Raw genomic sequence first — 22,659 nt, 5'->3', positions numbered from 1 at the left:
CAGCATTGAGCCACGGCAACTAAAGTGGTGTCAAGCTGTATTTATTCTATAGCATAGATGCACCCAGAGAAGGATATAGACCTTGGGAAACTACAAATCCCAGAATCACATGGCATTGAGCTATAGCAGTCAAAGTAGTGCCAAACTACATTCGTTCTATAGTATAAATGCACCCAGAAAAGGATATAGACCTTGGGAAACTATATCTCCCGGGATTCACTAGCATTAAGCCATGGTGGTTCCAGTGGTGTGAAGTTGCATCCATTCTGCACCCAGAGAAACTACAAACTAGTTTCAAAGCAGTATGAAACTACATTCATTCTATAGTATAGATGCACCCAGAGAAGGATATAGACCTTGGGAAACTACAAATCCCAGGATCACATAGCATTGTGCCACGGCAGTCAAAGCAGTGCCAAACTACATTCATTCTATAGTACAGATGCACCCAGAGAAGGATATAGACCTTGGGGAAATACAAATCCCAGGATTGCACAGCATTGAGCCACAGCAGCCAAAGCGGTTTCAAACTGGGTTAACTCCACCGTGTGGATGCACCTTTGGTCTTGGCGGCGATGGCACGGCATGACCTTGTTTTCCGGGCTTTGCAAGGCACGAGGGCCTCTCTCTTTGACGCGTGGAAAAGCCGACCCCTTTCTTGCCCCGTAAATACCACGTCCCTATGAATAGCCCGGCCGGCCGGGGCAGAAAATAGCCCCTGGGTGTCTATCTATACCCCTCCGGCCACCCCGCTGGTTTCTATCTATAACCTCTTGGCAGCCCTTCATGGAACCGAACTGACCGCGGAACTGGCACTCCGTCCACATTCCAGCAGGTGGAAAAATGGGGACATGGTGCGCTAAGGGTGCGTCTGCACTGCGGAATTAATGCACTTTGATACCACTTTAAAAGTATGGGATCATGGGATCATTGTACTTCGGCAAGACCTTTAGACGTTTCTGTCCAAGTCTCAGGATCGCATAGCATTGAACAGTGGCACTTAAAGCAATATCAAACTGGATTTTAAGGGTACATCTACACTGTGGAATTAATGCAGTTTGATACCACTTTAAGTGCCATGGCTTAAGGGTATAAGATCATAGAATCATTGCACTTCGGCAAGACCTTTAGACATCTCTATCCAATTCCAAGTCTCCCATAGCATTGAACTGTGGCACTTAAAGTGATATCAAACAGGATTCTAAGGGTGCATCTGCACTGTGGAGTAAATGCAGTTTGATACCACTTTAAGTGCCATGGCTTAAGGGTATAAGATCACAGAATCATTGTACTTTGGCAAGGCCTTTAGACATCTCTGTCCAAGTCTCAGGATTGCATAGCATTGAACAGTGGCACTTAAAGTGATATCAAACTGGATTCTAAGGATATCTACACTGTGGAATTAATGCAGTTTGATACCACTTTAAGTGCCATAGCTTAAAGGTATGGGCTCATAGGATCATTGTGCTTTGGCAAGGCCTTTAGACGTTTCTGTCCAAATCCCATGATCCCATAGCATTGAAACAAGGCATTTAAAGCGGTATGAAACTGGATTAATTCTATAGTGCAGACACTCACAGATTTTTTCTAAATTATTTATTAATTTATATCTCGCTTTATCTTTCCATACGGAGACTCTCATATACACACACACACACACACTCACAAATATACAAGTAATATATATATAATTACACAAATATACAATAATAAAATGCAGTATCAAACTGGAGTATTTCTATAGTGTAGAGACTCACAGATTTTTCTAAATTATTTATTCATTTATATCTTGCTTTATCTTTCTATACAGAGACTCTCATATATACAGTATATATATTTATACACACACACACGTACACATACAAATCTATTTTATATATATATATATATATATATATATATAAAACACAAATATACAATAATAAAGCAGTATATCATTATATATTATTGTGTATTATCAGTAGTAATTATATTTAATACATTAGCATTACTATATTACAATATTATTATCTTTCCATACGGAGACTCATATATATACACACACACACGCACACAAATATATATATATATATATATATATTACACAAATATACAATAATAAAGCAGTATATCATTATATATTATAGTGTATTATCAGTAGTAATTATATTTAACACATTAGAATTACTATATTACAATATTATTATGTTGCATTATTATTAGTGGTACATTGTATTACATTACAATATTATTATCAATATTATATGTGTATACAATAGATTATATTATCAGCATAGCACAATATTAGTATTCTATATTATTAAATTGTACTATATTACTATACCACTAGTATATTATACTATTAGTATTATATAATGTATTGTGCTATATCATAAGTTGTAGTATATACAATATATAATATATTATATTACAACATTATTAATATTATATATAATATATTCATATTATTTGGGTTTTCATAGCCTTTGGACTCCCTCTAGCGGCCACATTTTTCCATTGATAAATGTGGATGAAAGCATGATTGATGCATGAAAATTATATTTCTTCAATAGTTTGACCTGGAAATGGGAAGGAAAAGGGGTGAGCTACCTCTGTTAGCTCCAGCTTCTGTTAACTTAGCAGTGGAAGTGGCTTTGGCCTGAATTCCATTGCTTAACTCCAACCAGAGGAATAATAATAATAATAATAATAATAATAGCAACATTTTAATTTATTTATTTATTGCATTTATTTTTATCTCACCTTATTCTAATAAAGCAGCTAACAACATATGATACGCACACATACACACAAATATTAATAATAGTATTAATAATATATTTATATATGTATAGTAATCGCATAAATATAATTATTATTATTACTAATAATGATAATATTGTTAATATATATATGCTTAGTATATATATAGTAAGCATTAATTAGCAATCTTATCAGTATCAGAAATGTCAATATATCATTATATCATTATAATTTATTATAATATATTATTATCATCATAAATTATTCATATTGTTAATTCAACTTATTTATATATAACATTAACAGTGTTATTATTAATATCAGAAATGTCAGTATTATAGTATTATATTATATGTTATTATCATATTACATTACTATTAATACTAATAATATTGTTAATTAACCTTGTTATTTATATATAACATTAACAACAACCCAACATTAGCAATGTTATTATCAGAAATGTCAATACTATATTATCATAATTTATTATCATAGCATATTAATGATATTAATAATATTAATTAATGTTGTTATTTATATATTAACATTGACAATGTTATTATTAATATTAGAAATGTCAATAATAAGGTTAACAATAATAATGTTAGTACTAATAATAATATTAATATAGACCTAAATTTCTCCAATCTCTAGCAGCTCTAGAAAGGGAATAGAGATCTGACTCTCCTTTGCCTATAGTGTCATGGCGTCTAAGCCACAGCGCATGCGCCTGGCTGATTGGTTCAGATAGTGAGTACAATAGAAAGACCGTCTGTTTTGGAAACATTTTCTTCCTCGAAGGTTCCGCATCCAATAGAGTCACGGCTCACAAATGAGGCGAGAGAGGGGATCTCTTCTCATTGGTCGAGCCATGCAACAGGAGGAGGCAAGGCCTATGCTGATTGGACAAAGCGGCAGCAGGTGGTGCTCTGGTAGCCAATCCTAAAGCAGGAATCAGTGGGCGGGGCTTTAAATATATATATATATTTTTCCCCTCCAATAACACGTGGGAGGAAGAAGTGCAAGCCTAGGTGTTTCTCTGTTTTTCCCATTATGAGCTGGGATTTAGGGGACTAAACTGGAAATGCAAAGAATTAGTTCTGGGATTATATAGATTTGCACTTTTGCCTTTTTTTTGCAATAGATTGTACATATTTTGCAATATTTTTGCAATATTTTTGCAATATTTTGCAATATTTTTGCAAGGATTATTTTTGCAATTTCTTTTTCAAACTCACCTCCTCTCCTTCCCAGAAATGGCTGAAGATCACCCTCTCTCTATGGTGACTTGCACAGCCCCCATCAACATTGCTGTCATTAAATACTGTGAGTAACCTCTTTTATTTTATTTTCCCTACCTTAACAATAATAGTAATAATAATTGTAATAATAATTTTGTATCCCAGGGGGCATCTACACTGCAGAGTTAGCACACTTTGGTACCACTTCTAACCGCCTTGTCTCTATGCTATTTATGCAATCCTGGGAATTGTTGTTTTATTTCATTTTCCCTACCTTTCATTTTCAAGGAGCATCTACACTGCAGAGTTAGCACACTTTGGTGCCACTTCCAACCGCCTTGTCTCTATGCTATTTATGCAATCCTGGGAATTGTTGTTTTATTTCATTTTCCCTACCTTTCATTTTCAAGGAGCATCTACACTGCAGAGTTAGCACACTTTGGTACCACTTCTAACCGCCTTGTCTCTATGCTATTTATGCAATCCTGGGAATTGTTGTTTTATTTCATTTTCCCTACCTTTCATTTTCAAGGAGCACCTACACTGCAGAGTTAGCACACTTTGGTACCACTTCTAACCGCCTTGTCTCTATGCTATTTATGCAATCCTGGGAATTGTTGTTTTATTTCATTTTCCCTACCTTTCATTTTCAAGGAGCACCTACACTGCAGAGTTAGCACACTTTGGTACCACTTCTAACCGCCTTGTCTCTATGCTATTTATGCAATCCTGGGAATTGTTGTTTTATTTCATTTTCCCAACCTTTCATTTTCAAGGAGCACCTACACTGCAGAGTTAGCACACTTTGGTACCACTTCTAACCGCCTTGTCTCTATGCTATTTATGCAATCCTGGGAATTGTTGTTTTATTTCATTTTCCCTACCTTTCATTTTCAAGGAGCACCTACACTGCAGAGTTAGCACACTTTGGTACCACTTCCAACCGCCTTGTCTCTATGCTATTTATGCAATCCTGGGAATTGTTGTTTTATTTCATTTTCCCTACCTTTCATTTTCAAGGAGCATCTACACTGCAGAGTTAGCACACTTTGGTACCACTTCCAACCGCCTTGTCTCTATGCTATTTATGCAATCCTGGGAATTGTTGTTTTATTTCATTTTCCCTACCTTTCATTTTCAAGGAGCACCTACACTGCAGAGTTAGCACACTTTGGTACCACTTCTAACCGCCTTGTCTCTATGCTATTTATGCAATCCTGGGAATTGTTGTTTTATTTCATTTTCCCTACCTTTCATTTTCAAGGAGCATCTACACTGCAGAGTTAGCACACTTTGGTACCACTTCTAACCGCCTTGTCTCTATGCTATTTATGCAATCCTGGGAATTGTTGTTTTATTTCATTTTCCCTACCTTTCATTTTCAAGGAGCATCTACACTGCAGAGTTAGCACACTTTGGTACCACTTCTAACCGCCTTGTCTCTATGCTATTTATGCAATCCTGGGAATTGTTGTTTTATTTCATTTTCCCAACCTTTCATTTTCAAGGAGCACCTACACTGCAGAGTTAGCACACTTTGGTACCACTTCCAACCGCCTTGTCTCTATGCTATTTATGCAATCCTGGGAATTGTTGTTTTATTTCATTTTCCCAACCTTTCATTTTCAAGGAGCACCTACACTGCAGAGTTAGCACACTTTGGTACCACTTCCAACCGCCTTGTCTCTATGCTATTTATGCAATCCTGGGAATTGTCGTTTTATTTTATTTTCCCTACCTTTCATTTTCAAGGAGTATCTACACTGCAGAGTTAACACACTTTGATACCACTTTCAACCGCCTTGGCTCAATGTTATTTATGCAATCCTGGGTGGTGTTGTTGTTGTTGTTGTTGTTGTTGTTGTTGTTGTTGTTGTTATTATGTTTAATTCCCAGAGTCACCTATCCAGTATGGTTGACAGTGAAGGATTTGTAGCAATAATAATAATAATAATAATAATAATAATAATAATAATAATAATAATAATATTTGTAGAGCTCCTCACCAAAGAGTGACAAGAGTGGGTGGTATTAGTATCATGCAAGCTGATAAATCAACTAATCAGAAGCCCAGATCTGGAGGAAGAATTGAATCACCTAATGATAGGTTTCATTGACAGATGTCATTTGACCCCGTTTACAGGCAACACAAAGAACAGGTTGGGCTAGCTGTGCCGCTCTTGGGAAAGTTATGGGGCCGTTGCATTCGAAACCCATAGAGAAAGCTGATTACAAAAAGGGGTTCTGATGGAGAAACACTTTACATTCTTATCCTGTATAATAATAACAATAATAATAATAATAATAATAATAATTTGGCCTGCCATTTCAACTGAGAAAGATTCTACATTCTTATCCTGCATAATAGTAATTTATTATTATTATTATTATTATTATATGAATAATAATAATAATAATAATTTGGTCTGCCATCTCATTGAGAAATATTCTACCTTCTTATCCTGTATAATAGTAATTTATTATTATTATTATTATACAAATAATAATAATTTGGTCTGCCATCTCATTGAGAAATATTCTGTATTCTTGTCCTGTATAATAGTAATATATTATTATTATTATTATTATACAAATAATAATAATAATTTGGTCTGCCATCTCAGTGAGAAATATTCTACATTCTTATCCTGTGTAATAGTAATATATTATCATTACTATTACTATTATACAAATAATAATAATAATAATACTTTGGTCTGCCATCTCATTGAGAAATATTCTACATTCTTGTCCTGTATAATAGTAATATATTATTATTATTATTATTATTATTATTATTATTATACAAATAATAATAATACTTTGGTCTGCTATCTCATTGAGAAATATTCTACATTCTTATCCTGTATAATAGTAATATATGATTATTATTATTATACAAATAATAATAATAATTTGGTCTGCCATCTCATTGAGAAATATTCTACATTCTTGTCTTGTATAATAGTAATTTATTATTATTATTATTATCATTATCATTATTATTATTATTTGTGCACACCTCTTCTCAAGGATTGACTTCTTGCAGTGAGCCATGGTACTTCAAGTGGTGTCAAACTGTATAAATTCTCCTTGTCTTCCAGATCTGTAAGTAAAAGTTCTAACTGTCTTTTTTTCCTCTCTCAGGGGGAAAACGGGATGAAAAACTCATCCTGCCCATCAATTCCTCCCTCAGTGTCACGCTGCACCAAGATCAGGTCAGTACCAGGGTTTGCAAATGGTCATTTCTGTGCAAAGCAACAAAAGAGAGATTGTTGGCTTGGGACAAAGGTTCGAATGGCGCAGCTGCATCAATGGAGAAGTGAGTGCTCTTGATGCTCTTTGGAAAATTGAGCGGCACCAGCACTTTTTGGCGCTGTTGTTGTTGTTGTATGATTTTTTACCACTCTTCATTGCTATGAGTATCTTTAAGAGAAAAAAATGATATATAATTAATAATAATATATTCCAACATCCAAAACACTTCTGCCCCCAGGTGGTTCCTTGCCAAACTACAACTCCCAGGATTCCATAACAGAGAGTCATAGCACTTAAAGTGGTGCCGAACTGCATTAATTGTCCAGTGCAGATGCACTCTTAGTGAGTGGCCAGTAAGTACTGGCCAACTGTGGACCTTTCTGGCCATTGACTCGGTGCTTCTCTTGCAGCTCAAAACCACCACGACGGCGGCCATCAGCCGGGACTTTACCGAGGATCGCCTTTGGCTCAACGGCAAGGAAAGCGATATTGGGCACCCGCGCCTCCAGTCCTGCCTTCGGGAGAGTAAGTGCAAAGCAAAGCCATGGATAAGTCTAGCTAATGCAGGATCGTAAACTAAATAAACAGATGCAATTCATGATGGGCATGGTGTCGTCCATCGGCACCATATTGCAAACCCTTGAGACCCAAAACCAGACCTCCAAAGTCATACTGGAAGTCCGACAGTCACTTTGGAGAGATGCAAAAATACCCCCAACTCCTTGAAACACCTCAGTTCTCCTCAAAACGGTGACCAGAAGTGATCTATGTCTGGTTGCCATTTTGATGGCAGCAAGGCCTAGTGGTTTGAGCATTGGACCGTGACTCTGGAGAACCTAGATGAGCACTGCTTAGGAAGCCCTGTGCAATTCATGGGTGGATATGAATTCATGGATGAGTTGGTGGCATAAGTGATGTACTGGGCGATTACTGCCTTTACAAATTGTATGATGATTGTTGAAAAGAAAATATGAATGGACGGATGGATGGACGGATGGCGAGAGGAAGGGACAAATGGAAGGATGGAGGAATAGATGGAGGGACAAATGGTTGAAAAGACAAATGGATGGATAGATGGATGGTTGGATGGAGAGATGGTTGGATGGGTAGAGAGACAAATAGTTGGATTAACAGGTGGTTGAATGGGTAGAGGGACAAATGGTTGAATGGACAAATGGATAGAAAGATGGATGGACAAATGGATGGATAGTTGGATGGAGGAATGAATGGATGGATAAGGGAATTGATGGATGGGCAGATGGGAGGCGTGGATGCATGGATAGATCGATGAGACATGAGTCCACCTGTGGCTTGAAGGCATGTAGACTCAGTCATCTGTATCCACAGATCCTGCATCAATGGCTTGAAAATATTCCAAAAGGCAATCCATCATTTTGTCATTTTCCTCGGTCATTGTATGCGATGAGACTTGGGCCTCCACAGGGGGTCCTGGAACTGAGCCCAGTAGGAGATGCATTACATGCATGGGTTTTCTTCTCTGCAGGCCCCTTCTTTGTCCTAACCTTGTCTCTTTCCGCAGTTCGCCGGCTGGCGAGGAAGCGCCGCAGTGGGGACACCAAGGGCCCCAAGGGTGGAGAGCCTTCCCCGCTGAGCCTGACCTACAAGGTCCACATCGCCTCCGAGAACAACTTCCCCACCGCGGCCGGACTGGCCTCTTCCGCCGCTGGGTACGCCTGTTTGGGTGAGTTTTTCTCCTGAACTTCCTGACCGTAAGAGCTGTTCAGCAGAGGAACTCTGTGTGTTTTGATTGTGCTTGGCAGAGAGGAAGGGGGTTGGACTAGATGGCCTTTAGGGGTCCCTTCCAACTCTCTGTTTCTCTGCCCCGCAGTCTATACTTTGGCCAAGCTGTACGGCGTGGAGGGCGACCTCTCCGAAGTGGCGCGCATGGGCTCCGGAAGCGCCTGCCGCAGCATGTTTGGGGGCTTCGTCCAGTGGGTCAAGGGGGAGGATGCCGACGGGAAGGACAGCATCGCCGAGCAGGTGGCGCCCGAGACGCACTGGCCGGAGATGCGCGTCTTGATCTTGGTGGTGAGTCACGGAAGGATCTACTCCTAGGATCTACTTCTACAACATGGACAATCGGTATCGACAGTCAGTGTTGATAATCTTACCCGCCACTCCTCGTGGCCAAAGATGGATTAAAACATGGCTTAAAAACACATAATCATCACAAACATATATATATATCAATATGTATTTCTACAATATATACACACACACACACACATCTACAGAGCAAATATATATATATATATATATATACATACATACAAAATATATAGTCCAATGATTCCCAAAGTGGGGGCTACTGCCCCCTGGTGGGCGCTGCAGCAATCCAGGGGAGCGGTGATGGCCACAGGTACATATATCTTTCTGTTTAATTGCTATTAAAAAATTTTTAAAAAATTAATTTCCAGGGCGCTGAGTAATATTTTTTCTGGAAAGGGGGCGGTAGGCTAAATAAGTTTGGGAACCACTGATATATACACACACATATTCTGTCAGAGACAGAACGCCAGTGAGTAAAGCAAAACTCAGTTTATTGAGATTACAGAACTAAAAATGCCTGTAGGAGACAAAGAACAGGGCAAACACTTGACTTCAGTGTGATAGGTAACAAAAAACAACTCAGATTGAGCTTAAACAACTCAAAGGGAAAAACCGGGTTAAACAGAGGTATAATCCGGATTAAATCAAAAGTGCTTACTTCAGCCTGACAAACAATGCAAACAAAGGAGGATGAACAGGAGTCAGAATGTAAACAACAGACTGGTAGCAGATTCCTCTCTGCTACTCAAAAACAGCAGGAGACTAAACCAGGCTTGTTTATTCCTCCCTGCAGCGAAGGAAAACGTGGTCCTAGTCAGGATTCAATTTAAGGTTCAACAGCCAACGATATCCAGGTCCAGGCTCAGCAGTCAGGGAAACGGCAGTCAGCAGGGTCCCAATCCAGTCCAGAGGTCAATAGCCAAACGTAGCCGTCTAGGAATCCAAAGGTCTCACCGATAAGCAGCAGAAGGGATAATCCAGAATCGAAGTCAGTCAGTCCAGCGTCAATCCAGTGTGAGTAGGTATTGCCCGTCAAAAAGACGACGGAGGTCCAAGCTATTGAGATTAAACACAAGTTGCACAGAGAAAAACCCCGCACAGTTCCTCCCGCCGTCGATGCCCAGTGTCCTTGGTAAACTTACGTATCCAGCAACGAATCACACCCGTCTTCAGGAAGTTCCCCAACAAAAGCCCAAGCGTCCGTCCAGATTACCTTGCCCAACGCAATTAGACATTGATCCCAAACCCCATTTTATCCCAGTTCAAGCTCATCTTCGCTGTCAGCTGCCATCCCAATTCCAGGCGCCCCAAACTCATCATCCTCATCAGAGCTAAAGCACCTTTGACTACGTCCCACAGCATCCCCAGCTGTGGATCCCGCTCCATCCCTCCAGCCAGTCCATGGGTCTGATCCTGCAACCCGCCACTCACCTCCCATGCTTTCATTGCCTGTTTCCCCAACACCCAAATCCTCCCTCACGCGAGTCCATTCCATGTCGTCCTCCTCCGAGCTGGCCATCTCTTCCTCCAAACCCTCAGAAAAACCCTCAAATGAGTCCTCATCTGTCGGGTCTGTAAACAAATCCCGGAGCCGTTTTTGTTCACGCTCCTCGAAAGAGTCTGACTCTCGAGGAGTCTTATGCCCCCTTCTTCTATTATCGGAGCCCGAAGGCTCAACCATAACACTTACAGAGCAAATATATATCTATATCTATATATACACACACTATATATATATTTATATATACACATAATATATACACAATACATATATATATACACACAGAGATACACGTACACACACAGACATCCATATACAGAACAAAGATTAAAATATAGTGGACACAAAACACAAGTTTAACATTCATGATTCAAACTGATTGTATTCCTGCAAGTTGTCTTACACACAGACACAAGAAAGTCAGCCTTAGGGACTCTTCTCCCAAAATCAGGGAACTTTGTTTTCTTTGTTCACTCTTTTCTTCCTGAATTTTTACCTTTTACAACCTTTTACGGAGCATCCTGTATATTTTCTCTCCTGTTTCCTAGCATAAGCACTAGAGACAAAATATTCCTAAGAGCATAACATCTCATTCAATTAGGATTTTAATCTCCTTTGCATTTGGCAGGTGAGTGCGGAGAAGAAACCCATTGGCAGCACAGCTGGGATGCAGACCAGCGTCGAAACGAGTCATCTTCTGAAGGTAGGTCACAATGCTGCCCTTTATATAGAGTTGGAAGAGACCCCCAAAGGCCATCTAGTCCAACCCCTTTCTGCCAGGCCAATCTCTTCCTTGAATTGTTTTGCCCAGAACTGCACAAAGAGGTTATTACTCCAACTGAGGTCTGACTGACATGGAACAAAGCGGGACCGTGACGTCCCTCAATCTTGACACTATCGTCAACTGAATATATTTTAATGGTTTTTAACTGAATTTTGACATGCTGTTTATATTGAATCCTGTTTCAACGTGTGCATATTTGCATCTTAAATGGCATGCTGGTGGTTTTACGTTAAGCTGCTTTGAGTTTCCTTCGGGAGACATAAAGCAGGGTATAAATCTAATAAATGGAAGAATAATAAATGGAATAATAATAAATGGAATAGTAATAAATGGAATAGTAATAAATGGAATAGTAATAAATGGAATAATAATCACACAGTCCTAGACACTTGGGAAGTGTTCGACTTGTGATTTTGTGATACGAAATCTAGCATATCTATCTTGTTTGCTGTGACATAATAAAATTGAATAGAATAGTAATAAATAGAATAGTAATAAATAGAATAGTAATAAATAGAATAGTAATAAATAGAATAGTAATAAATAGAATAGTAATAAATAGAATAGTAATAAATAGAATAGTAATAAATAGAATAGTAATAAATCAGGATTTGCAGATCCTCATTCCTTGTACAGTAGAGTCTCACTTATCCAACACTCGCTTATCCAAGCCTCTGGATAATCCAAGCCATTTTTGTAGTCAATGTTTTCAATATATCATGATATTTTGGTGCTAAATTCGTAAATACAGTAATTACAACATAACATTACTGCGTACTGAACTACTTTTTCTGTCAAATTTGTTGTATAACATGATGTTTTGGTGCTTAATTTGTAAAACCATAACCTAATTTGATGTTTAATAGGCTTTTCCTTAATCCCTCCTTATTATCCAAGATATTCACTTATCCAAGCTTCTGCTGGCCCGTTTAGCTTGGATAAGTGAGACTCTACTGTATATGTATATAAACACACATATATGTGTGTGTGTGTATATATATATATATATATACTAGCTGTGCCCGGCCACGCGTTGCTGTGGCAAAGTGGTGGTGGTATCGGTTAAAACTTGTTGTGGAATTTTTATTTGACGTTATTTGTATTTTTTAAAATTAATTTTATTGTCACTTATCTTTTTTATTTATTATATTTTATTATTTTGTTGTATTATTTTTAGTCATTTTGTTATAGTATTTTATTGTATTAATTATTTTAGTGTTTTTTTTATAATTTTTATTGTATTATTTGTATTTATTTTTTATCATTATTTTATTAACACTGGGCTGAGTGGGTTGCTAGGAGACCAAGTGGGCGGAGCTTAGCCTTCTAACTGGCAGCAATTGGATAAAAACAATTATTCCTCTCCCTCTAATTAGGAATTTATTTTTCTTTTCTTTTTGTTGTATCAACCTAGAGGCATGGATGAGGGGTTGTGATGTCAATTTTCGAGGTTGTGGGGTGTTTACTTTTGTTGTTTTGTCCGCTGCCGTGATGCCATCACTCTTTTATATATATAGATGTATACATATATATAAAACCTAAAACGTTAAGCTGCTTTGAGTCTCCTTTGGGAGAGAGAAAGCAGGGTATAAGTAATAATAATAATAAATATAAATATTTTTTAAAATAATAAACCCTCATATGGTTATGACTCAGCCATTACCACAGTACCTTAGGTATTGCACCATGACATTCATAGTCAATCAATACATCACCTGTTCATCAAACAGTATTTTATTCTACGAGTAGAAATGTTTTACCAATTCTATCTTAACAGTTTCCAAACCAGATGTCGCCCATCCTTAAAACTATATTAATTTCCTTGATAAAGGTATTATAATCCTATGGATATAGCTTAGGATCGCATTAGCCTTTTAAGCTGCCGCATCACACTGTTGGCTCATGTCCAGCTTCTCCCCAACTAAGTCTCCTAGATCCTTTTTATGTTTATTACTTCTGCAACGGAGCTTATATATATATATCCTCGTTTTCCCAGCACCGTGCCGAGAAGCTGGTTCCGGAGTACATGGCGCAAATGACGCGGCACATCCGGCGTCGGGACTTCGAGGCGTTTGGGGAGCTGACCATGAAGGACAGCAACCAGCTCCACGCCACTTGCTTGGACACCTTCCCGCCCATCTTCTACCTCAACGACATCTCCAAGCAAGTGGTGCGCCTGGTGCACCGCTTCAACGACCACTACGGCAAAACCAAGGTCGGGATGCTTCTTAACTCATGGCTGATTCGCCCAGATCACTGGGAAAGTGGATCCGCTTTGGGTTTTGTTGCAAACTCTAAACTCTATGACTCTATATAACCCACGCATGGGCCAACTTCGGCCCTGCCTCCAGGTGTTTTGGACTTCAACTCCCACAATTCCTAACAGCCGGTAGGCTGTTAGGAATTGTGGGAGTTGAAGTCCAAAACACCTGGAGGCAGGGCCGAAGTTGGCCCATGCGTGGGTTATATAGAGTCATAGAGTTGGGAGGAACCCCAAAGGCCATCTAGTCCAACCTCGGGAAAACATGATCAAAGCGTTCCTGACAGATGGCCATCCAGCATCTGCTTAAAATCTTCTAGAGTCTCCTTCAGGAGAGATTAAGCAGGAAATAATAATAATACAGTAGAGTCTCACTTATCCAATACTCGCTTATCCAATGTTCTGGATTATCCAACGCATTTTTGTAGTCAATGTTTTCAATATATCGTGATATTTTGGTGCTAAATTCATAAATACAGTAATTACTACATAGCATTACTGTGTTTAAATAAAAAGACTTTTTTACACTGGTGGCAGCAGATATAAAATATAATATACAGTAGAGTCTCACTTATCCAACACTCGCTTATCCAACATTCTGGATTATCCAACGCATTTTTGTAGTCAATGTTTTCAATATATCGTGATATTTTGGTGCTAAATTCATAAATACAGTAATTACTACATAGCATTACTGCGTATTGAACTACTTTTTCTGCCAAATTTGTTGTCTAACATGATGTTTTGGTGCTTCATTTGTAAAATCATAACCTAATTTGATGTTTAATAGGCTTTTCCTTAATGCCTCCTTATTATCCAACATATTCGCTTATCCAACATTCTGCCGGCCCGTTTATGTTGGATAAGTGAGACTCTACTGTAATAATAATAATTGTTTATTTCTGCCCGTCATTACAACCATGGTACAGACAAAAAAGTGCTTGACTATGGATTGGGATTATTGTCTATGTTTTAAGTTATTTTAACTTTTGTGAGAAGTGTTATTATATTGTGATTTTATTGTGTTACGGTTTTTATTGATGTAATACTGTTTCGGGCTTGTCCCAGTGTATGCTGCCCCGAGTCCTTCGGGAGATGGAGCAGGGTATAAAAAAAGTTTTATTATTATTTATTATTATTTAAAAAAGCATAATAGTAATAATAATAATGTGTCGTCAAAGGCTTTCATGGCTGGAATCACTGGGTGGTTGTGAGTTTTCCAGGCTGTCTGGCCATGTTCCAGAAGCATTCTCTCCTGACGTTTTGCCCACATCTATGGCAGGCACCCTCAGAGGTTGGGGGGTCTGTTGGAAACTAAGTAAGCAGCAATCGTTTTTTTCTTTGCGATTCCCTTCTGGCGACCGAATGCAATGCAATTGATCTTTTGTGTGACCTTCCTTGCAGGTGGCCTATACGTTTGACGCCGGGCCCAACGCCGTGGTCTTCATGATGGAGGAGACGGTGGCCGAATTTGTGGAAGTGGTCAAGCGCAGCTTTCCTCCCGAGAACAACGGAGGACAGTGAGTGAGACACCTTCCTCATTGAGGAAGGAGAATAAACAAACAACCCAAAGCAGGCAGTCTGTATTAGATATTCTTTTTTGTTTGGGATAAAGCACAAATCCTTTGGAGCAGACTTCTCCTTAACGGCAGTAGTTATAGTTTATACCATTTGCTGTGCTAGATATTCTTTCTTCCTTATAGACTAGAGTTGTTTTGTTGTAAAAGGTTGGATGGCCATCTGTTGGAGTGTTTGATTGTGCTTTTGCTGCCTGGCAGAAGGAGGTTGGACTAAATGGCTCCTGTTGTTGTTGTTGTTGTTGTTGTTGTTATGCTAGGTGGCCATCTGTTGGAATGCTTTGATTGTGCTTTTCTTGCATGGCAGAAGTGGGTTGGACCGGATGGTATCTGGGATTGTTCCTATTATTATTATTATTATTATTATTATTATTATTATTATTATTAGGCTGGATGGCCATCTGTCAGGGTGCTTTGATTGTGCTTTTCTTGCATGGCAGAAGTGGGTTGGACCGGATGGTATCTGGGATTGTTCCTATTATTATTATTATTATTATTATTATTATTATTATTAGGCTGGATGGCCATCTGTCAGGGTGCTTTGATTGTGCTTTTCTTGCATGGCAGAAGTGGGTTGGACCGGATGGTATCTGGGATTGTTCCTATTATTATTATTATTATTATTATTATTATTATTAGGCTGGCCATCTGTCAGGGTGCTTTGATTGTGCTTTTCTTGCATGGCAGAAGTGGGTTGGACCGGATGGTATCTGGGATTGTTCCTATTATTATTATTATTATTATTATTATTAGGCTGGCCATCTGTCAGGGTGCTTTGATTGTGCTTTTCTTGCATGGCAGAAGTGGGTTGGACCGGATGGTATCTGGGATTGTTCCTATTATTATTATTATTATTATTATTATTAGGCTGGCCATCTGTCAGGGTGCTTTGATTGTGCTTTTCTTGCATGGCAGAAGTGGGTTGGACCGGATGGTATCTGGGATTGTTCCTATTATTATTATTATTATTATTATTATTATTATTATTATTGTTATTGTTATTATTAGGCTGGATGGCCATCTGTCGGGGGTGCTTTGAACAATTATTTGACTGGATGGCCATCTGTCGAGGGTGCTTTGAACAATCATTTATTGATTTATTTATTATTCAAACTTATATGCCGCCACTCCCCTAGGGCTCGGGGCGGCTTACAAGAACAGGCTAAAATCTAACAATTAAAAAACATATTAAAAACATCTTTTAAAAACATCAATAACAGAATCAAAAGCCTGCCGACACAGGTGACTAGATGGCCATCTGTCAGGGTGCTTTGAACAAGGTTACAACCTTATCCAGTCTACTTTTACAACCTCTCCATTTTAATCCATGTTTTTATTAGCGCTTGTCATTTGTTTTTACTGGCTAATGCTTAAATTTTTATAATTGTGCATATTTTTTGTCTATTGTTGTGTTTTATATTGCTATTGTTTTTATTCGGGCTTGGCCCCATGTAAGCTGCCCTGAGTCCCCTTTGGGGAGATAGAGGCGGGGTATAAAAATAAAATAATAATAATAATAATAATAATAATAATTATTATTATTATTAACAAGGTATGGACGGGTTATTGGGACCTTTTACATTGCAGAAAGCAAGCCTTTCTTGAAGCTACAGCTTTTCCTGCCTGGCAGGAGGTTGGACTAAATGGCCCAGACAGTCTCTTCCAACTCTGTAATTCTTTATCCAACTACTTAGGTCTGTGCAGATATAGGTATTCCAAAACCCAGAAGAAAAATATGAAATCCAAAACATTTATGGTCCCCGATGTTTTGGATAAGGCATGCTACTCAACCTGTATTCATCACTATTGATAGTTTATCCACAATGGGATTCATGGCTGGCGGAGAGTGCTTCTCTCCTCCTGCAATCCTCTTCCTTTGGGGTTTTTGGGGTCCGAAACAGTTCTTTCCTTTCTGCCACTTCCTCTTTGGTGGGGTCAAGGTGGCCGCAGACCTGAAGACCGCTGCTTCTGTGTCCATTTAGGTTCCTGAAAGGCCTTCCGGTGGAGGTGGTGATGCCGCCTGAAGAATTGCTCTCCGCCGTCGTGAAGGATCCGGCACCGGGCGCCATCCAGTATCTGTTGCTCACCAAGGTACGGACAGGCCATTGAGACCTTTTACATTGTAGAAGGCAAGCCTTTCTTGAAGCTACAGCAGAATAATAATAATAATAATACTGAAATCCAGCATGTCTATCTTGTTTGCTGTGCCATACAATAATAATAATAAGTAAAGTAAAGGTTTCCCCTGACATTAAGTTCAGATGTTTCCAACTCTGTGGGTTGGTGCTCATTTCCATTTCTAAGCTGAAGAGCCAGCGTTGTCCATAGACACCTCCAAAGTCATGTGGCTGGCATGAGTGCATGGAGAGCTGTTACCTTCCTGCTGGAGCGGTATCTATTGATCTACTCATATTTGCATGCTTTTGAACTGCTAGGTTGGCAGAAGCTGGAGCTAACAGCAGGTGCTCACTCTGCTCCCCAGATTCGAACCTGCGACCTTTCGGTCTGCAAGTTCAGCAGCTCAGCTTTTTAACACACTGTGCCACCGGGGACTCCTAATAATAATAATAATAATAATAATAATAATAATAATAATTAATACATCACACAGTCCTAGACACTTGGGAAGTGTTCGACTTGTGATTTTGTGATATGAAATCCAGCATGTCTATCTTGTTTGCTGTACCGTACAATAATAATAATAATAAGTAAAGTAAAGGTTTCCCCTGACGTTAAGTCCAGCTGTTTCCAACTCTGTGGGTTGGTGCTCATTTCCATTTCTAAGTTGAAGAGCCGGCGTTGTCCATAGACACCTCCAAAGTCATGTGGCCGGCATGACTGCATGGAGCGCCGTTACCTTCCTGCCGGAGCGGTACCTATTGATCTACTCATATTGCTTTGTTACTGTTTTGTTTGTTTTATCGGGCCTGGCCCCATGTAAGCCGCCCCGAGTCCCTTCGGGGAGATGGGGTGGGGTATAAAAATAAAGTTATTATTATTATTATATTATTATTTTTGCATGTTTTCAAACTGCTAGGTTGGCAGAAGCTGGAGCTAACAGCGGGTGCTCACTCTGCTCCCCAGATTCGAACCTGCGACCTTTCGGTCTGCAAGTTCAGCAGCTCAGCTTTTTAACACACTGTGCCACCGGGGACTCCTAATAATAATAATTAATAATAATAATAATAATAATAATAATAATTAATACATCACACAGTCCTAGACACTTGGGAAGTGTTCGACTTGTGATTTTGTGATATGAAATCCAGCATGTCTATCTTGTTTGCTGTGTCATACAATAATAATAATAATAATAAAGTCCTAGACACTTGGGAAGTGTTTGACTTGTGATTTTGTGATACGAAATCCAGCATATCTATCTTGTTTGCTGTGTCATACAATAAAATAATAATAATAATAATAATATAATAATAATAATACATCACAGTCCTAGACACTTGGGAAGTGTTTGACTTGTGATTTTGTGATACGAAATCCAGCATATCTATCTTGTTTGCTGTGTCATACAATAAAATAATAATAATAATAATTTAATAATAATAATACATCACAGTCCTAGACACTTGGGAAGTGTTTGACTTGTGATTTTGTGATACGAAATCCAGCATATCTATCTTGTTTGCTATGTCATACAATAATGATAATAATAATAAATAAATAAAGTTCTAGACACTTGGGAAGTGTTTGACTTGTGATTTTGTGATACGAAATCCAGCATATCTATCTTGTTTGCTGTGTCATGCAATAAAATAATAATAATATAATAATAATAATACATCACAGTCCTAGACACTTGGGAAGTGTTTGACTTGTGATTTTGTGATATGAAATCCAGCATATCTATCTTGTTTGCTATGTCATACAATAATGATAATAATAATAAATAAATAAAGTTCTAGACACTTGGGAAGTGTCCGATGTGTGATCCAATACAACAGCCAGCAGAGTGTCTGCTGTGGACTCACCTTGTTGTGTTTCAAATAATAATAATAATAATAATAATAATAATAATAATAACAATAATAATAAAACTTTATTTATACCCAGCCACCATCTCCCCAAAGGGACTCGGGGCGGCTTACATGGGGCAGCATAATCAGATAAAAACAACATACATACAATTCACAATATAACAAGATAAAAACAAAATACAATATAATACCAAGTTATTATAATAGTTAATATCAGTCAACCATCAAATACAATTCTGTTGTCTACATAGGTGGACGAATTGAAACATCTATGCAAGAATACAATGATGAGATAAAATGCGTAGATAATAAAATAGGGATCTAATAAATACCGGATAATAATATCCTACTTTCCTCTCTTAAAAAGGACATCAGCGTGGCCACTTTTCTTCAGACTTTGAGTTAACCCTGTTGCATTTGTTCTTCTTTCAGCCCGGACCGGGGCCGACAATAGTGAATGATGGGAGCTGTCATCTCTTGGGGCCTGACGGACAGCCCCGAAACAGCAGTGGCTGAATCAATGCTGGACTTGGGTTGGACTTGTTGCCATTCAAGAATGAGATAAATGAGGAACAAAAGCTGCCTTTTCATGGGAAATTACTGATATGATGGATATGGGATGATTATATGTTGATCGCGTGGATTTTCAGAACACTTTCAGCTGAAGAATGATGGGTATTGTAGTCTAACAATATCTGCAAGGAAGGCATTGGCGTGCCTTTGACTTAACTGGGCTCTCGTAATTCTTCCTTATATATATCCGTATATATTTTTATGGCCATTGCAGAGGTTGGTATCGTTTTCCAGCACATCCCAGCATCCCTTCTGCAAAGGATGATGGAAGTTGTCATCCAGCAGCACCTGGATGGCTGTAGTTTTCTCTGTCCTTTTTTCTCAACTTTGGTTTCATTTTTACTGGGTCGCTTTTTTGAAAGTGAAGTGAAAGTCGATTAATTCTCATCCGAATGGTGGTGTTTTCTTTTGGCTGTTTGTTTCTCTTAAACAGACGCAAAATTATCACTCATACAGTCACCCAAATGCAAAGGTATGGGATGAGGGAAACCAGGCTTGGAAACAACGCAAGCAAAAGGGAGCGAAACATAAAGAGTCAAGAGTGTGATGCAGCAGCAAAAAAGGCCAATGCGATTCTAGGGATGGGATAGATGGCCTTTGGGGTTCCTTCAAATGCCAGCGGAATATATGCCTGGGAGTCCAGTGGAGTCTTCTCCTCTGGAGGTTTTCAAGCAGAGGCTGGATGGCCATCTGTCGGGAGGGCTTGGGTGGTGTCTTCCTTTATAGGAGAAGCGGGTTGGGATAGATGGCCTTTTTGGGAACCTTTCCGAATACGCGATTGTATACATTTTCAAGATGGAAACATTCACAATGGCATGGCTAGTGATGGAGTCTCCATATTTGGAGATGATGAAGTTGGGGCTGGATGGCCATCTGCCAGGAGGGCTTGGATGGTGTCTTTATGGTAGAAGGGTGTTGGACTGGATGGCCTTTGGATGGATTCTTCTGAATATAAGATTCTGTGAAATGGATGGGAAAATCCACAATGGAGTGGCTGGGGCTCCATCTTTGGAGGTCATGAAGTTGGGGCTGGATGGCCATCTGTCAGGAGGGCTTGAATGGTGTCTTTATGGTAGAAGGGCGTCCGAATAGATGGCCTTTGGGGGAACCCTTCTGGATACATGAGGCTATACATGTTCAGGATAGGAAGAATCTATGATTGTATACATTTTGGAGATGGAAACATTCACAATAGGATGGCTAGTGATAGAGTGAGTCTCCATATTTGGAGATGATGAAGTTGGGGCTGGATGGCCATCTGTCGGGAGGGCTTAGATGGTGTCTTTATGGTAGAAGGGGGTTGGAATAGATGGCCTTTGGGAGAACCCTTCCAGATACATAACTGAATACATTTTCGAGATGGAAACATTCACAATGAAATGGCTAGTGATGGAGTTTTCATATCTGGAGATGATGAAGTTGGGGCTGGATGGCCATTTGTCGGGAGGGCTTAGATGGTGTCTTTATGGTAGAAGGGTGTTGGACTGGATGGCCTTTGGATGAACTCTTCTGAATATAAGATTCTGTGAAATGGATGGGAGAATTCACAATGGAGGGGCTGGTGCTTTTTCTTTGGAGGTTATTAAATAGAGGCTGGATGGCCATCTGTTGGGAAGGCTTGGATGGTGTCTTTATGGTAGAAGGGGGTTCGAATAGATGGCCTTTGGGGGAACCCTTCCAGATACATGATTGAATACATTATCGAGATGAAAACATTCACAATGGAATGGCTAGTGATGGAGTCTCCATATTTGGAGATGATGAAGTTGGGGCTGGATGGCCATCTGTCGGGAGGGCTTAGATGGTGTCTATGGACAGAAGGGGGTCGGACTGGATGGCTTTTGGATGAACTCATCTGAATATAAGATTCTGTGAAATGGATGGGAAAATTCACAATGGGGTGGCTGGTGCTCCTTCTTTGGAGATTATTAAATAGAGGCTGGATGGCCATCTGTCGGGAGGGCTTAGATGGTGTATTGTAGAAGAGGGTCCGAATAGATGGCCTTTGGGGGAACACTTCTGGATACATGAGGCTATAAATGTTCAGGATAGAAAGAACCTATGATTGGATACATTTTGGAGATGGAAATATTCACAATGGAATGGCTAGTGATGGAATCTCCATATTTTAAGGGCATTAATTTGGGGCTGGATGGCCATCTGTCGGGAGGGCTTAGATGGTGTCTTTATGGTAGAAGGGGGTTGGAATAGCTGGCCTTTGGGGGAACCCTTCCAGATACATAAGTGAATACATTGTGGAGATGGAAACATTCAAAATGGAATGGCTAGTGATGGAGTGAGTCTCCGTATTTGGAGATGATGAAGTTGGGGCTGGATGGCCATCTGCCGGGAGGGCTTGGGTGGTGTCTTTATGGTAGAAGAGGGTCTGAATAGATGGCCTTTGGGGGAACCCTTCCAGATACATAATTGAATACATTTTCAAGATGAAAACATTCACAATGGAATGGCTAGTGATGGAGTCTCTGTATTTGGAGATGATGAAGTTGGGCCTGGATGGCCATTTGTCGGGAAGGCTTGGATGGTGTCTTTATGGGAGAAGGGGGTCGGACTGGATGGCCTTTGGGGGTCCCTCCCAACCCTGGGATTCCCCTCTCCTCCTGCAAACTTTGCCAAAGTTTGATGCGCCTTGTGGGAGGA

The 22,659-nt window shown here is 39.3% G+C and overlaps 1 protein-coding gene across 1 annotated transcript; it reads left to right on the top strand.

Annotated features, from left to right (window-relative positions):
* Nucleotides 1-3,736: 3,736 nt before the first annotated feature.
* Nucleotides 3,737-20,388, top strand: mvd (mevalonate diphosphate decarboxylase). The gene is made up of 10 exons (XM_003228557.4): nucleotides 3,737-4,071; nucleotides 7,134-7,204; nucleotides 7,655-7,769; nucleotides 8,785-8,946; nucleotides 9,094-9,293; nucleotides 11,444-11,518; nucleotides 13,596-13,814; nucleotides 15,264-15,379; nucleotides 17,419-17,527; nucleotides 19,861-20,388. The coding sequence occupies exons 1-10, from the start codon at nucleotides 4,002-4,004 to the stop codon at nucleotides 19,942-19,944; spliced, it is 1,221 nt and encodes a 406-aa protein (XP_003228605.2). The 5' UTR covers nucleotides 3,737-4,001; the 3' UTR covers nucleotides 19,945-20,388.
* Nucleotides 20,389-22,659: the final 2,271 nt, after the last annotated feature.

This window comes from Anolis carolinensis, unplaced genomic scaffold (genome assembly GCF_035594765.1).
Source record: "Anolis carolinensis isolate JA03-04 unplaced genomic scaffold, rAnoCar3.1.pri scaffold_9, whole genome shotgun sequence".
NCBI lineage: Eukaryota > Metazoa > Chordata > Lepidosauria > Squamata > Dactyloidae > Anolis > Anolis carolinensis.
This window is presented reverse-complemented; position numbering and strand designations above follow the sequence as displayed.

Coding starts and splice junctions, on each gene's coding strand:
- mvd (XM_003228557.4), top strand. CDS start 4,002: ATGGCTGAAGATCACCCTCTCTCTATGGTGACTTGCACAGCCCCCATC. Junction 7,770..8,784: donor CCAGTCCTGCCTTCGGGAGA/GTAAGTGCAAAG, acceptor CTCTTTCCGCAG/TTCGCCGGCTGGCGAGGAAG. Junction 9,294..11,443: donor TGCGCGTCTTGATCTTGGTG/GTGAGTCACGGA, acceptor TGCATTTGGCAG/GTGAGTGCGGAGAAGAAACC.